Consider the following 17,500-nt stretch of genomic DNA (forward strand, 5'->3'; position numbering starts at 1 on the left):
CCTCCCTTAGTATTAGCACCAAGATTTATTTTATCATCAGTCTAACGGGTGCCAGAACTTTATAAATATTTTTTTTATTATTGTTATTATTATTATTATTATTATTATTATTATTATTATTATTATTATTATTATTATTATTGGTATTATTTTTATTACACACACACACACACACACACACACACACACACGTACTACCCACCAGTCATCATCGCTGAGTGGCGGAAGATTACCTACATGCTGTCCAGATCTTCAATTAACCCTAACTTCAGTGACTTGTGTCAAGAGTAGCACCGGGGAGAAGCATATATCACGGCAGCCACTGTAAATAAATTTTTCCTATGCCACTATCGGGCTGGGGCCGTCCAAGAGGTCCCTCATAAGAGCCTACCGGCGCAACAGGCAGCACGTAAAAAAATATTAAATGAATAAAAATAACATACCGGCACACCGTTCTCTCTCTCTCTCTCTCTCTCTCTCTCTCTCTCTCTCTCTCTCTCTCTCTCTCTCTCTCTCTCTCTCTCTCTCACTTATTTCACTTGTACTACACCTTGAGCATTTTCTAGGGGATTTAGCGGTTAAAGGATATACAGCATACATCCTATCTGAAAACCGACCCTCTGAATGGCTACCCTACTACTTATATAACTATTAGAGTAATATGCAATTCACATGGAGCATACATAAGCCTACTGAACATATAAATGCCCTTTATGTCCAATCTGCACTGCTGTCGGCCGAGTCCATGTCTCTCTCTCTCTCTCTCTCTCTCTCTCTCGTACACACACACAAACACACACACACACACACACACACACAAACATTCTTACCTGCTCATCAAAGGGATACATCTTCAGGTGAAATTGGCATTGGAAGGTGATGCTGTACTTCCTCCTCACGCTTATCGGGTTTTCTGGGCCCTCGTAGACTTCCACTGAAAGGTAAAAGTAAAAACGGATAATACTGCTGCTGTTACCTATATATCTGATAACTCCTATTCCCAGTTCTTATGTTTTGTGGTTGGTTCTGTTGATAATATTCAGTGATGGTAACATTACTTTAGCTAATTCTGATACAACGACAACTACTACTACTATTACTATTACTACTACTACTACTACTACTACTACTACTACAACAACTACTACTACTACTACCACTACTACTACTTTATATTACTACTACTACTACTACTACTACTTATACTACTGCTACTTATACTACTACTACTACTCATCCCCCCTCTGACTCCTTTATGCGTGTTATTAAGATTTTTAGGAATGATGTTTTCTATGCCCTCTCTGGCCTCAATCCTCAGAAGGCTTATGGACCTGATGGAGCTCCTCCTATTGTCCTTAAAAACTGTGCTTCCGTGCTGACACCCTGCCTGGTCAAACTCTTTCGCCTCTGCCTGTCAACACCTACCTTTCCTTCCTGCTGGAAGTATGCCTTCAAATAGCCTGTGCCTAAGAAGGGTGACCGTTCCAATCCCTCAAACTACCGTCCTATAGCTTTACTTTCTTGTCTATCTAAAGCTTTCGAATCAATTCTTAACCGGAAGATTCAAAAGCACCTTTCCACTTCTAACATTCTATCTGATCGCCAGTATGCGTTCCGCAAGGGGCGTTCTACTGGTGATCTCGTTGCCTTCCTAACTAACTCTTGGTCATCCTCTCTTAGCCGTTTCGGTGAGACCTCTGCTATTGCGCTGGACATATCAAAAGCCTGTCATAGGGTCTGGCACAAATATTTGCTTTCCAAACTACCCTCCTATGGTTTCTATCCTTCTCTCTGTACCTTTATCTCCAGTCTCCTTTCTGACCGTTCTATTTCTGCTGTGGTAGACGGTCACTGTTCTTCCCCTAAACCAGTGTTTCTTAAACTTTTTTGTGCAGCGGACCCCTTTTATTAAAATTACTCATGTAGCGGACCCTTTATTATTATAATATTATTATATTAAATTACTTCCATCCCAATGTGACTTAGCCACTGTAAAAAGCCATCAGGATTTGGTGCTACAATAATAGGAATTTATGACGTTTTGGCCGAAAATTTGACTGAAATCGATATTAAAAATTATCCTGCGGACCCCTTGGAACATTCCACGGACCCCTGGGGGTCCGCGGACCACACTTTAAGAAACACTGCCCTAAACCTATTAACAGTGGTGTCCCGCAGGGTTCTATCCTATCTCCCACTCTCTTTCTGTTGTTCATCGATGATCTTCTTTCCAAAACGAACTGTCCTATCCATTCTTACGCCGATGACTCCACTCTGCATTACTCAACTTTTTTTTTAATAGAAGACCCACCTAACAGGAACTAAACGATTCCAGGCTGGAAGCAGCAGAACTCTTAGCCTCAGACCTTACTATTATTTCCGATTGGGGCAAGAAGAACCTGGTGTCCTTCAACGCCTCAAAAACACATCCACCTATCCACTTGACACAATCTTCCAAACAACTATCCCCTATTCTTTGACAACACTCAGCTATCACCGTCTTCAATACTAAATATCCTCGGTCTATCCTTAAGGGGGGGTTGTAAAATCTCAAATTTCATGTTAAATTCCTTAAGTTCTAAGTGTATCTTTTCCCTTATTTATGGGCCGATGTTTTCACTTAAAAAGCATTTTCATCAGGAAGGATAGGAGATTAAAGGCTACTCTCTTCGATGAAACAATACAAAACAATTTGACATATAAATATTTCTCAAAAATCAAAATCAACTTCAAACAATAGTTTCGAGAGTAGCCTTTATTCCTTACACAAACGTTCATAAGCTGCAGTGGAAGATATGTGTATAACAAGAAGTGCAAAGGAGGAGATAGTTTTTAAAGTGCAAAATCATGGGTTTGAGATATCAAGCGATGAAGTTTAAATATTTTTTTGAATTTTACCTATTCCACCTAGGGACTTGATATCCACAGGGTATATACATCAGGATATGAAGAAAAAAGCAAACATGATTTCCGTTACTTAATTACATTGATTGTGTAAACAGGTTGCTTTGTTTACCCAAGGTTACATCATTTTTACAGGGTCATAAATCCATGTACTCGAATTTTACCATATTTCGCCATATTTCAAAGTAAAAACCAGTGTTCTACTGTGTAAAATCAATAAAATATAATGAAAAAAGACATTTAAGGCGGATTCATAGAGTATTTTGTTGGATTTATAAAAAAAAATATTGTTATGGATAAATATAAAAATATAATAGTGAGTGCTAAAATTTACCATTTTTTTAAGCCAGTGATGAGAGAGACCCTTAGAGTTTCATGACAGACCAAGGAAAAAAAATCCTGTAATAAAAAATGGGAGAAAACATGGATTGTAGCCCGTAGCGCCGCGCGGAAACTCATTGCAGCACGTTGCATTGCATGTTGCATACCACTGTATTATTTTTCAGCAGATTCATTCATATATTAAAAGAAAGAAAAAATTACAGAATTTTATAAGCCAAAAATAACTTTTTTTTTTTTCAGGCCGACCATTTACAACCCCACCTTAACTCAAAATCTGAACAGGAAACATCATATCTATTCTCTTATTAAATCAGCTTCCTCGAGGCTGGGCGTTCTGTACCGTCTCCGCCAGTTCTTCTCCCCCGCACAGTTGCTATCCATTTAAAAGGGCCTTGTCCGTCCTCGTATGGAGTATGCATCTCATGTGTGTGTGTGTGCGTGGTGGGGGGGTCTCCACTCATATAGCTCTCCTGAACAGAGTGGAGTCTAAGGCTCTTCGTCTCATCAATTCTCCTCCTCTTACTGATAGTCTTCTATCTCTTTAATTCCGCCGCCATGTTGCTTCTCTTTCTATCTTCTATCGATATTTTCACGCTAACTGCGCTTCTGAGCTTGCTAACTGCATGCCTACCCTCCTCCCGCGGCCCCGCTGCACTCGACTGTCCACTCCAGCCCATTCCTATACTGGCCAAACCCCTCATGCAAGAGTTAACCAGCATCTTCACTCTTTCATCCCTTACACTGGTAAACTCTGGAACTGCCTTCCTTCGTCTGTATTTTCTCCTGCCTATGACTTGTGCTCTTTCAAGAAGAGTGTATCAGGACACCTTTCCATCCAAAATTGACCTCACTTTTGGCTACTCTTATCTATTTTCTGTTGTGGGGGCGGCGAGCAGCGGGCTTATATATATATATATATATATATATATATATATATATATATATATATATATATATATATATATATATATATATATATATATATATATAAAATGTTTATTACCCTTGAACCGGCTCTTTTGTTTAAAAAAAAAAATACTACGGTACTACTACTACTGCTACTACTTTAAACTACTACTACTACTACTACTACTACTACTACTACTACTGCTACTACTACTACTACTGCTACTACTACTACTACTACTACTACTACTTTAAACTACTATTACTGCTACTACTACTACTACTACTACTGGTACTACTACTACTACTTTTTTTATTTAACGGGCCTCCATCTACTAGAGTTGCGTTGTGAGCGGTATATTCTCTCATATCCTTTCACAAAGCAATTCATTGGCCCCACCCCGCCAATGCATGACTGTGGCCGACAACCATCTTTATTTAATATTACAAACCCTAATAAACATATTATTTTTAAGCTAACAGAGCTTGTGGTTGATACGACTATCAACCACCGTCGCCTCAAAGTCCAGGTCGGCAATGCGGGTGGTTTTGGGTGAAGGTGACCTGGTTCCTCTCACGCAGACCAAGGCTGACCTCAGGAGGGAGAAGGACAGCCTGCACCTCATCCAGGCGACCACGCTGCTTCTTGGCTGCTGTTTCTTATCCGCCAATGTTTCGGCGAGTCTTGCGTAGAAGCTCTGCGCCCTTGGTCCCATCCCTCCTGACGTCGTGAATACTACCGGGGTGAAGGAGCCCTGGTCCACATTCTGTATTCTTTCTTCATATGCTCTGTTCTCCTCTTGTTCGTTTCTTCTGTGGGCTGCATCAAAGGTCAGGTCTCTGTGGCAATGGGCCATGGGACCAAAGATCCTTATGTCAAAACATGCCCCTTGTCCACGAGTCAAAAACCCTCTGGGTTTTGGACTCGTGCTTTGTGCTTCGTTCGAAACATTAGCGGTGCGTCTGGCGAGGTGTTCGCCTTGCAGAGGGAGCAGCATGGGTTCCACAGTCACGTCGTGGCAGACTTCTTTCAACATTTTTGCTGTTACGTCTCTTACTTCATCATGTCTCATGCAGACGAAACCTCCTCTCTTGCATGTCATGGCATGATTTTGGTTGAAGGGTGAGCCACAGTTACACATGTTTGGGAGCCCATCCACTGGCCAGCCATACCTGAGGGCAAGGGCATCAGTGAATTCTTTTTTGTTTAAGTTGAAGCCTTTTGCCCTGATAGGTAGTGTGGTTAGCCAGTTTGAAGCGCCCACTTCCTGTGCAATATCTGTCCTCCTCCTTGTGTCCTCTGGGAGTTCTCTCATTAGGTCACTCAGAGTGTCTCTCTGTTTTTCTTCTCTGTTTATGGAGATTTCATTCCTTAGTGACCTAATATCTTGAGGGTTGTCTTCTCCCCTTTTATTTTGATTGGTAATATATCCGGTCAAGGAGGCTGTGATTCGGATTGAGTTCCCGAGTTCAGACTCAGCCAGATTTTGCGGGTTGGTGATGCCGAGCCCACCCATTCTTGGCGGCAACTCCAGCAACCTTCTCTCCTGGTCACTGGGACATCTCCCATTTGCTATCGCCGGTATGAAGGTGTTTCTGATAGCATCTTCCAGAGGTTTTAGTAACGGAGCAACATCAGGAACTGTCCTCATGAGGTAGTTCCATTTATGCTTGACACAGTACGTAAATGCTGCGTAGGGTGCCTGCGGTTCTGTTTTGGCGATCTCGCTCAGCCTCTGCAGTTTGGACTCCCAGCGCTTTACAGCTGTTTTCACATATTCGGTTCTGTATTCAGCTGTTCCAATGACTGCCCCGAGGTGTCTTTCGCCAGTCACGGACAGTTCCACGTTACTGCCCTGGAATGCTGTTTTGGCCCGATCGTATGCCTCTGGTTTTACAATCACCACAGACTTCGTGGCGTTGGGACGGTACCCTATTTTAGGGCCGTGGTCATTGACGAGGTCCCACCATTTCCTGAGGTCTGCAGACTTTCCTACCCCGGTGAGGTCATCCGCATATGCCACCTGTTTGACGTTGGTGTTTTCATGGCGGATGGTGTCCTACAGCTTCATCATTCCCAGGGCAAACATTGCCATGGCCACTGGGTCCCCCTGGGTGGTGCCCTCTGAGGATTGTATGGCCACCGGGTCTTCAAGTCGTTGGTCATTATGACTGCTGATGAACAGTCTGGCAGGTTCCTTGTATGTATTTTCAATATATTGGGCGAATATAGGGCACTTGATTTTGATGTTGTGCAGTGCTGTTTCCCTATTGATGTTGTTGAATGCATTTGCAGCGTCCACCATCGGCACCGCCTCGCATTCTGGGTCTTCGAACATTTTCCTGACGGCGTGAATGGCAGCTTCACACCCAGCCTGCTGACCCGCACACACTTGGAGGTTTCCCACCGCCTTCCTCACGTCGTCCTTCACCACCTCCATGACAGCCTTGCCTATGATCCTCCTGAGCACCTCCCCCATCCCGATGAGGCGACAGCCTGTTTTTTTATCAAGCGGGATGAGCCGGTAGGCCACCAAAGGCTCGAGGTGTTGGCAATTCTCTGACGCCAATTTTCTTGCTAGGGCGGCTATTGCGTCGCGAAGATCCACAGCTGGATTACCAAAGATGTTCTTACTGAGGAGGTGTTTCCACCCCTTGGCATCCAAGCCTGATGGTCCAGCCGCTCCCTGCGTGTGAAGGGCGTGTTTCCAGATCACGTCACCAATGATATGGTCGAAGACAACTCGATGCGGTGGGGTGTAGTCCCCGAGGAACTTCATTTCTGGGTGTGCAGGTCTAGCATCTGGATGCTTGTCCTTAATGATCTGGCGTGTTTCTTCCGTTATGGGAAGGACTCCCGCTGCCTCATCTTCTATTGACAGTGATCTAGTTGCCATGGCCACTTTGCCTTGTCTCATCTTGTCAGCAAAGTTTCTAGCCCTGTCGTTACTGTCCTTGCGAATGTTACGTTTGCCTAGTCTCTCCTGCAGTGTTTTAGCCTCGTCAAGTAGCTTCCGGACGTCCCCTTTCCTCCACAGCTCCATTCTTCTTTGTACCGCCTTCACGTCCTCAGATTGTTTCGACTTTTTGTGAGTCCGTTGGCATATGAGGTGCGGTAGTATGGCCAGAATCTTTAAAGCGTAGGGGGCGATTTGCGTGGAGTTGTTGTACGCTCTAATGAGGTAGGTTTTCTCCTCTATCAAGGTTTTGGTGGCGTTACATCTCGGGGCCTCAAATACGTTATTGGGAGAAAACGTTACTACATGATTGTAAGCGTCTCGCACCCACTCCTCTGTTTCCTCGAGTGTCCACCTCTGCCAGAAGCGGAGCTCGCGCGAGGCGTCCTCACCCTGGTCACCCTGCCCTTGTCTCTCGCCACCTGCACCCCCCTCCACCTGATTATCTCCAGCGCCTTCATTGGCCTGTCCACCCAGCACCACTTGTGGTTGCTCACCATTTTCCACATCCTGCCGTTGAGGGTTTGGGTTTCGACAATCTCCACCTCTCTTACAGTTCACACAGGGTTGGCCTCGTCTTACGCACGAGCACTGAACACAGTTTTGATTTCGAGACGAACTAACGCAACATTGAGGGGGCTCCATTTCGGTGCCATTATGCATGCTGGTGTATCTTAGTTGCTATTTATGGTAATGAATAGAGCAATAGTAGCAGACCCCACTTTGACTCTTGTCTCCCCCCATATACTTACATATGCTTACTCTGCCTTTACGGTAATACTAGAATGATTGTTTATTTTTCCACTACCATTGCTCCTCGCCAACACTTTACAATCTTACTAATGCACCTGACCCTACACATTTGAGTTGAGTAGTAGTAGTAGTAGTGATATCATTATCAGCAGTTCGCCGAGTCAGATACTCTGTGTTTTAAGGCCCTCGGGCGGGGGTGGGAAGTTACTGGGCAGCGGGGCGGGGTTAGCAGGGACACGGGAAGTGAGGGGATGTGCGTGGGTAGCGTTAGGGGGGTGGGGTGGGGGGTGGGGGGTTAGGGGCTGTTTACTGTTTGCCCTTGGTCTTGAAAACTGACCCACCTCCGTCCATCCCGACACGCCTGCCAGAACTCACCACTCCCCTATAAATCACTGATATTTAATCTATTTGACATACTGAGAAAATATATTGGATGATGTACATGGAAAAACTATAACTTGCTCTCTCTTCTCTCTCCCTCTCTCTCTCCCCTCTCTACTCTCACTCCCCCTCCCCCTTCTCCTCTACCACTCTCTCCCCCTCTTCTTTTCTCTCTTTCTTTCCCTCCTTTCCCCTCTCTCCCTCTTTCCCTCCCTCTTTCCCTCATCTCTGCCTTCCAATTTTCCACCTTCCGGCCGTCCGCCACAGAGTCGAGCGTCGCTCACAAGCACCGAGGGGACGTGGGCCTTCTTCCGTAACCACTGACCCAATATGTATCATTACACCAGTGTTTTTCAAACTGCCGGCCAGCACACGGCCTCTCTTAAAAAGCAGTAATTCGTAATTAACACCTGCATCGTCAATGGCACCAGATTGCACTATATTTCGTTACGTTCACTGCACGTTCACGCTTACGAAGGTATACAATCCAAGGCGGTATCGGCTATAGGACCTAACTTCTGACACAAAACAAAGGAGCTAATCACAGCACGTCCTCTCCCTACGCTACTACTACACTACTACTACTACTACTATTACTACTACTACTACTACTACTACTATTACTACTACTTATGCTACTACTGCTACTACTACTACTACTTCTACTACTACTACTACTACTACTACTACTACTACTACTACTACTACTACTACAACTATGACTACTACTACTACTACTACTACTACTACTACTACTACAACAACTATGACTACTACTACTACATCTATCACTACTACTGTTTTTTTTTTTTTTCTTCTTCTACGGCAAGTGATGCTGTTAAAGAGAAAAGGAGAAAAATAAAGACAAAAAAGCCATGTGTCCTGAACTGTCCTGACTCCTGAGTGCATGACGTAGCATGTCTGACGCCACGCTAATATGCCGATTTTGCACAGTTGCTTCCTCCTTATATGTATATAATAATTTTTTTTTAAATCGTCTCTATATTTATTTGTCCTTTCATTATCAATAACCACACCAAGTTTTAATTAAGTGTCTTTTATTTTGGATTTTTTTGTGAATATTTTTATTTGATAAACCACCTTTGCGGGTAATGGCTCTTCAAAGTTTGGGAAGCCCTGTATCGGTCATTCTTTCTTTCCTGATTTGGATTATTTTCATATATGTTACTGATGAACACATATTGATAATGCACTATAACAGTCATGTAATTATTTCAATATCTACTAATAATTATTGCGAGGTATTCATTATGGGGTGGCGTTGTCGGACACCTGGAATTTTCCAGTGTTTACTTGAAACTTGGTGTGTTTATTGATTATAATTAGAGGACAAATAAATATAGAAATAAACCCCTTTCCAATAACCGATATACAATGCGAGTATAGTGGCCAATGTTGCGGCACGCCCTTACTAGGGTTAACCCCGTCCCATTAAATGGCTACCCCCGGGCGATATTGCCATTTTTAACTACTCCTGAGCTGTTGTTTTTTCTTTCCCTCTTCCTGCATAATTCTTTCCATTAGTGAATCAAACCATGAGGACTAGTTGGTACGTCCTTATCTCTAGTCTTCCCACATGTTCGCCGTGTGTGGCGTCTCAGTAAGGTTGGGAGACGGGAGTCCTGAAGACTGAGCGATATTGTAGTCATCTGGTTCGGCTAGCAACACGCTTCTTTGGTTCATTATTCCAGCCTTGACGGGCGGTCTCTCCTAACTATAGTCTATCGAATCTAACTTGACCCTTTAGGCACGGCTCCCCTGAGCCGCGCTCCTGCCACATCACCCCATCACTCTCCTCAGCTATAGGAGAGGTCATTAAGCTATTCAGCGTGACCACGAGCCAAACGGCTAGCACTGTCAGGTGCTGACTGCGTATATTCACCTGCCACCCCTGAGGCTGTTGAGCCTATGACCTCCACGACCAGTCTCCCTTTGCAGAGTTCCCGTGTGGGTGTGGGTGTGGGAGAGTGAACTTTTTGGAGTCATTTTTATGACACATTATACTTTCTAAAGGTCTTGTCGGGACAGGAGAACTCCCCTCCTCACCAAAAACACCCACCCGCTTTTATCGTTTACCGTTTACCGTTGATGAGATTTCCGCTGCTAGCGCAGCGCTCCACAGGGCCGTCAACAATTACGATGTTAGCCTCAATAATAATCCTCAATGCACTTATTCGCAACGTCATAGTGAGTGAGTCTTGGTTGCTTTTATGAATAGCCTACTGATGTCTTTTTAATAAACTTGGTGTCATCATTGTCACTTGGCCATGTTTAGGTTCGTACTTATCTCCATATCTTTCCTTTTTATAGTATCACATGTATCGATTGTTTCATTTTCCATTTATCTGATATTTTTATTGTATCACAATTCAATATCTAACGATTATTTCCAACTCAGTAAACATTTAACACCAAATTTAACAGCTATGGGGAGGCGATGGCTGAGTCGACAGCGTGACGGCGCCGCGTTCAGGACGACGCGAGTTCAATCCCCGCCCGGGGCCACCAAGCTGGGATTTTTTAGCCGTCGCCGAGTGGCTTAAAACTACCCACATCCTGTCCAGAAGACCACCTATCAACTAAAAATCTTATCAATTTTCCCCTCAACTCCAGGAATCGAGTGTTGAAACTCATTCCTGTTTAACAGTGTCTCAGTTATCTTATCCCCGGTCTCCTCCTTATGCATATTGCAGATCACGATCTTTTCCTTAATTCTCCCACACTTTTTGTGCTAACTTGCTCAACATTATCGAATTTCTGAGCTGCTTCATTCCTTATATTCTCATCATCAAGTTCATAACAATGTTACCTCCATTCATGAATCTTGAATCGGTAATCTGAATGCATTGTAATGCCTGAGAAACTTCATTTTTCATCTAATTAGCCTTTTTATCTTGATTAGAGGCCTTGATAACGAGAAGATTCTTCTTCTTCTTACGTCTGGCTACGTCAGCAAAGCTGACGCGACCCGACTCTGCCTGCTCAGCGCAAATCACACCGGCCACTTCACTCATCTCCTAAAGTACCTAAACTCTAGATACCCGAGATTCAACTTTTCTTTAGTAATTCTTGCTTAAATTCATTCAATTTTTCCACAACATTGGTTGCTAAAGATGCGTTGTGTAAGCATGGCGAACACACACAGTTTCTATATTTTTTTTCCAGGGGGCCGCCGGGTAATGCAGATTAGATACAAGCTCGCCGAGCCAGGCCCTGAGTCAACTTCCGGCGGGCGGTGAGTTTGGGTGCCTGGAACATTCTGACTTTTCCTGACCCTCTCAGAGGATCAGCAACTATCCCATCTATAAGCTGAATTCAGAAGATTGAGAGTGGACATAGTGGGGCTGAATGAGACGAGGAAACGTTTCAATAAAGATATAAGTTGTGTGTGTGTATGGGGGGGGAGGTTTCCTACTACTGGTCAGGCCAGAGTAATGATGCTCGTTTCAAAAGAGTATATAAAGCTATAACTACAGTGTTCTGTTGTTGGGGTACTCTGGCTGACAAGCGTATAATGCTGGTAAGGCTGAAGCACACATTGGGCATCATTCCTCTTAATGCAGTACACGTTTCTCATGGTTTGCCACTATGGCAACATTTGTTCCTCTCCTTGCGGATCAGGATGATTAAGGTTCCCTTCCGCCCGTATGGTTCCTGTTGGGAATGGCCAGAGATGGCGTCACAGCCACTGCCACTGCCTTTTCTTTGCAGTTCCATGTCAGCGCTCACTTTAATGTTCACTCTTATAATTTGCAGGAGCTTCAGAGGTGTGGTTTGCTGTCTAGTTAACTTATTTATTTCAGAGATGGTTAGTTGAGAGCTACTTCCTCCGCGGTGGAAGGCTTGCGTGGTTCGGCTGAAGGCAGAATTGCCAGGATCCATAAGCACGTGCATTGTAATTGTTTCCTCTTTTCATGCCTTTCCTGTTTTCTCTGATTTTGAATTTATAGGTTCCTGATGTGAGTGGCAGCCGGAGAAGCAGGATATTTCCTTCTTATATGTCTGGTAGCCTTACGATTGTATTGTATTGTAGGGGAGTAAGTAGGAAGACACCTACCGAAACGGGCGAGGTATATATGGGAAGCGAGGAGGGTGGTGCAAGCCCACCAAAGACCCTTCCCTTGTCCTCGATTTCCGTTTCCCTATTCTCTCATCAACACCAGAGAGTGGTTCACCATCCTCTCTAAATATAAATCCTCTTACTTTGCACCCCACACAACATACACATCATTTCCCCAAATTTTACAAATTCAAAATGGCGTTCATAAGCATTACCTCGGAGTCCCTGCCGGGGTGGGGGGGTGGGGGGGGATACCACAAATTCCTCCAGGGAGGACTCCCATATTGGCTGCCGGCTTGTGAGGTGTCTTGATAAGTCCCCAGACCTCTTTCTTATCAATTACTGCAACATTCGCGGTCTTCGTTCCAATTTCCATTCTTGGAAGCACCATCTCTCCTCCTCTAAACCTCACCTTCTCTTCCTCACCAAAAGACAGGTCTCGTCGGCTACTGATAGCAATCTCTATTCTCTCCCACTATATCCTAAATTTCAATCCAAAGCTGGATGTTACGCCTACGTGCGCAACGACATCACTTGCTCTCGTGCCCACGACCTTGACTCTTTTGAATTTTCCACCATCTGGCTAAGACTTCATTGTCACTCTGCTACTAAGTACATCTGTGCTGTGTATCTCTCACCTAACTCTACCAACTATGTAAAATGCTTTGACTATTTGAACTCTTAAAGTGGAGCACATCCTGACCCACTCTCCCTTCGCTGAAATATCCATCCTAGGAGATTTCAATGTTCACCTCCAGCTTCCATTTTCTTTCACTGATCAGCCTGGTGAACAAGCCTACAACTTTGCTCTCATCAATGATCTACAGAAGTTGGTTCAGCACCCTTCACGCGTTCCCGACCGCCTTGGAGACACGCTCAACATTCTAGACCTCTTCCTTATCTCTAACTTTTCGGGTTACTCTATCAAACTGTTCTCTCAGTTGGGCTCCTCCGATTTCTTTTTCGCATCCGTATTTACCGACGAAGATTGTTTATCACCTCAACCGCCGGAGGTTAGAAGGGCCGAAAAGATGTTAAGTGGTGTGCTCATCGTAGAAAGTGACATTTTACGCACAATTGAAAATATTAAAGTAAGCAAAGCTCCTGGTCCAGACAAAATTACCCCTAGGGTCTTAAAAGAAATCAAACATCAAATTTGTAAACCGCTCTCCATCATATTCAATAAATCTTTAACAGCTGGAAAAGTTCCGTCGGATTGGAAACTTGCAAATGTCACACCAATTTTCAAAAAGGGGACAAGTCTGATCCAGGAAACTATCGACCAATTAGCCTGACATCTATTGTTTGTAAGTTAATGGAGACTATCATTCGCGACAATATGGTGAAATTCTTCGAAGAAAATAATATGATAAATAATTCGCAACATGGCTTCCGTAATAAACGTTCGTGTTTGACTAACTTACTTGATTTTTTCACTATATTTTTTAGGTGTTCGATGAAAGCAGATCAGTAGATATCATATATCTGGATTTTCAAAAGGCATTTGATAAGGTCCCCCACCAACGATTGCTCAGCAAACTACTGGCGCACGGTATCTCGGGAAACGTTCACAATTGGCTTGCGGACTGGCTCTCTGAGCGGAAACAGAGAGTAGTTATAAACGGTGTTACATCTAATTGGCTCGATGTCAAAAGCGGCGTACCTCAAGGATCAGTGCTTGGCCCCATGCTCTTCTTAATTTATGTTAATGATATCGATGATGGGCTCACTTGCAAAGTATCAAAATTTGCTGATGACACAAAAATTGCTAGTAAAGTAACTGCGACACTCGACGAAGAAGCTTTACAATCAGATATAGATCGACTTGCACGTTGGGCCAATCAATGGCAAATGAAATTTAACGTTGACAAATGTGAAGTGTTGCACATCGGAAAAAATAACAATCGCGTTCGGTACGTAATGAATGGCCAACAACTTTCTGCAGTAAGTAAAGAAAAGGATCTTGGAATCACTATATCAAGCGATTTAAAGCCCGGTCAGCATTGTTCAGAGGTAGTTAAAACTACAAACAAATTGGTTGGCTTCATCGGACGAGTCTTTAATAATAAATCCGAAAAAGTATTATTAAAACTGTATAATTCGTTGGTTCGACCCCGTCTGGAGTACTGTGTACAGTTTTGGTCTCCCTACTACAGAAAAGACATAGAAAAGTTGGAACGGGTCCAACGAAGAGTAACAAAGATGATTCCTAGGTTGAGAAATTTGTCATATGAACAAAGGCTTAAAGAAGTAAATTTATTCAGCCTATCAAAACGAAGAATGCAAGGCGATCTAATAGAAGTGTTTAAAATGTTCAAAGGATTCAGTGATATTAATGCGGAAGATTACTTTACAATTGATCGATCAAATAGAACAAGAAGAAATCACAATTTGAAGATAAGTGGTAAAAGATTCTCGTCGCACGAAGCTAAACACTTCTTCTTCAATCGAGTTGTTAATGTTTGGAACTCTCTACCTTGTGATGTCGTTGATAGTACAACAGTTACGGCCTTCAAGAATAGATTAGACAAGTGTTTTGAATCCAACCAGCAACTAAGATATTACTCATTGTCCTAATAACGTTAAGTTCTTTCGAATACTGGTGTCCTTGTCCGCTTTTATCGCCTGGTTAGTGGTAGCAGTAATGGTAGTTCTTTCCTCTTTCCTACATAAATTCCATGCAGTTTTTCCATGCTGCATGGTTCTTTTTCCTTTCCTGCCAGCTTTGGCTGGAGGGATGGGGGGGTGGGGAGGAGCCTTCGCCTTTGCTGTCCTTCATCTTCCACCTTTGGTTAGATAGTTAGTGTAGCTTGTCACAAACAACCTCGTAAGGACCAGCAGGTCTGCTGTTGTTTGTTCTTTCTTTGTGTTCCTTTGTGATCACAACCTTATTTCTGTTTTCTGTCCCATCGCTTCTGTACAGCCTCTGAACCCACCAAAGAGGCTGTGCTTCTGACATTTTGCTTCAGTTCGGTGGGACGACCTGAGGATGTACTTTTTTTTATTTTCAGTGTATCGATTACTCCTTCCAGGAAAGAGACCCCTCTGTGTGTGCCCAGCGCATCACTAAAGTGATTGTCTCTGGAATCGAGGCACACATTCCACGTACTTTCTCTACCCCTCATGTTATTTATCACGCTTGTTCTTGTGCTATCAGATAGAGAGGCGACTCACAAAAGGTATCAGAGCCTTCGCATTCCTGCTAATTATGATCTTTACATTTCCAACCGGAATTGTGCCAAATCTATTATTCGATTAACCAAAAATATCTTTTATCAATAGAAAATGCCACAACCTTGCTTTCTCTAATTCTTCCAGAGACTTCTGGCACCTAGCCAAAAATATATCCTCCAATTTCACTTCTTCATCTTTCCCTCCTCTCCTTAATCCTGACTGCAGCACTGCCGTCACATCTATTTCTAAGGCTAAACTCTTCTCTCAAACTTTCGCTAAAAACTCCACTCTGGACGATTCTGGGCATATTCCTCCTACTCATCCCCCCTTTAACTCCACTAAACATGTTATTAAGACTCAATAATTATGTTTTCTATGCCCTCTCTGGCCACAACCCTCAGAAGGCTTATGGGCCTGATGGAGTGCCTCCTATTGTCCTTAACCCGTGGGCTTCGGCTATGGGAAAGCCGAGAAGTGCCCGAGAAACGACAAAATTACTCTGCATTTTGAGACTAAGAAAAGAGCATGGAACGTACATCAGAGTACTCCTTTCATAACCATAAAGCCGTTAAAAATATTTACTTTTACTCAAACTCCATTCTTTTTGGGTGGTGTTTGTTACAAAATAAACAGTCTCGTGACGCGTGGCATCTAGCCGAGAGTCGCTTGCTGTGTACTATAGAGAATTTGACAAGTGATTACTGTATGGATAGCTAACTCTGTATGCCATGACCTTACATCACCACCTATGACAAAAAAGCCCACCTCAAGATCACTCACCCATCACATTCCTAGGGCATTCATGGTGGGTTGCGCTATGCCACCACCGCCTACAATTAGCTCGAATTAGGCGTTTTATGGCGAGCCCTTTTTAGGGTCCACCGTACCACAGCCACGACTCGTGAAAGCCCTAAAAAGAGTCTGCCGACATTCTCGGGTTAAAAACTGTGCTTCCATAGTGACACCCTGCCTGGTCAAACTCTTTCTTCTCTGCCAGTCAACATCTACCTTTCCTTCCTGCTGGAAGTACGCCTACATACACCTGTGCCTAAAAAGAGTGCCAGTTCCAGTCCCTCAAACTACCGTCCTATAGCCTTACTTTCCTGTCTTTCTAAAGCTTTTGCATCTATCCTTAACAGAAAGATTCACTTCTCACCTTCTATCTGATCGTCAGTATGGGTTCCGCAAGGGGCGTTCTACTGCTGATCTTTTTGCTTTTTTAACTGACTCTTGGTCATCCTCTCTCAGCCGTTTCGGTGAGACTTTCTCAGTTGCGCTAGACATATCGAAAGCTTTCCATAGAGTCTGGCACAACTCATTACTTTCTAAACTATCCTCATACGGATTTTATTCCTCTCTCTGTACCTTCATCTCCAGTTTTCTTTCCGGCCGTTCTGTCTCTGCTGTGGTAGACGGTCACTGTTCTTCCCCTGAACCTATCAACAGTGGAGACCAGCAGGGCTCTGTCCTGTCTCTCACTCTCCTGTCTCTTCCTGGTATTTATCAATGATCCCCATTCCACAACAAACTGTCCTCTCTACTCATACGCCGACGACTATACCTTGCATTATTCAACTTCTTTCAATAGAAGACACTCAAAACAGGAATTACAAGACTCTAGACGGGAGGCTGCAGAACGCTTAACCTCTGACCTTGCTATTATTTCCGATTTGGGAGAAGAAACCTTATGTCCTTCAATGCCTCAAAAACTCAATCTCTCCACCTATCAACTCGACACAATCTTCCAAACTCCTGTCCCTTATCCTTCGACAACACTCAGCTGTCACCTTCTTCTACAGTAAACATCCTCGGTCTATCCTTAACTCAAAACCTTAACTGGAAACTTCACATATCTCTCTTACTCTGCTCTCTCTAAATCAGTTTGTTCGAGGTTGGGCGTTTTGTATCGTCTCCGCCAGTTCTTAACCCCCCCCCCCCCCCCAACAGTTGTTATCCATATACAGTGGCCTTGTCCGCCCTCGTATGGGCTATGCATCTCACG

At 43.7% G+C, this 17,500-nt stretch overlaps 1 protein-coding gene across 1 annotated transcript in view; it reads right to left on the reverse strand.

The window, feature by feature from the left end:
- Positions 1 to 17,500, reverse strand: part of LOC126997239 (uncharacterized) — a 231,959-nt gene that overhangs the window by 104,237 nt on the left and 110,222 nt on the right. Inside the window, exon 5 of the mRNA XM_050858237.1 lies at positions 831 to 934. Within this exon, the coding sequence (XP_050714194.1) occupies positions 831 to 934 (104 nt within the window). The remainder of the gene's footprint in view (positions 1 to 830; positions 935 to 17,500) is intronic.

This window comes from Eriocheir sinensis, chromosome 12 (assembly GCF_024679095.1).
Source record: "Eriocheir sinensis breed Jianghai 21 chromosome 12, ASM2467909v1, whole genome shotgun sequence".
NCBI lineage: Eukaryota > Metazoa > Arthropoda > Malacostraca > Decapoda > Varunidae > Eriocheir > Eriocheir sinensis.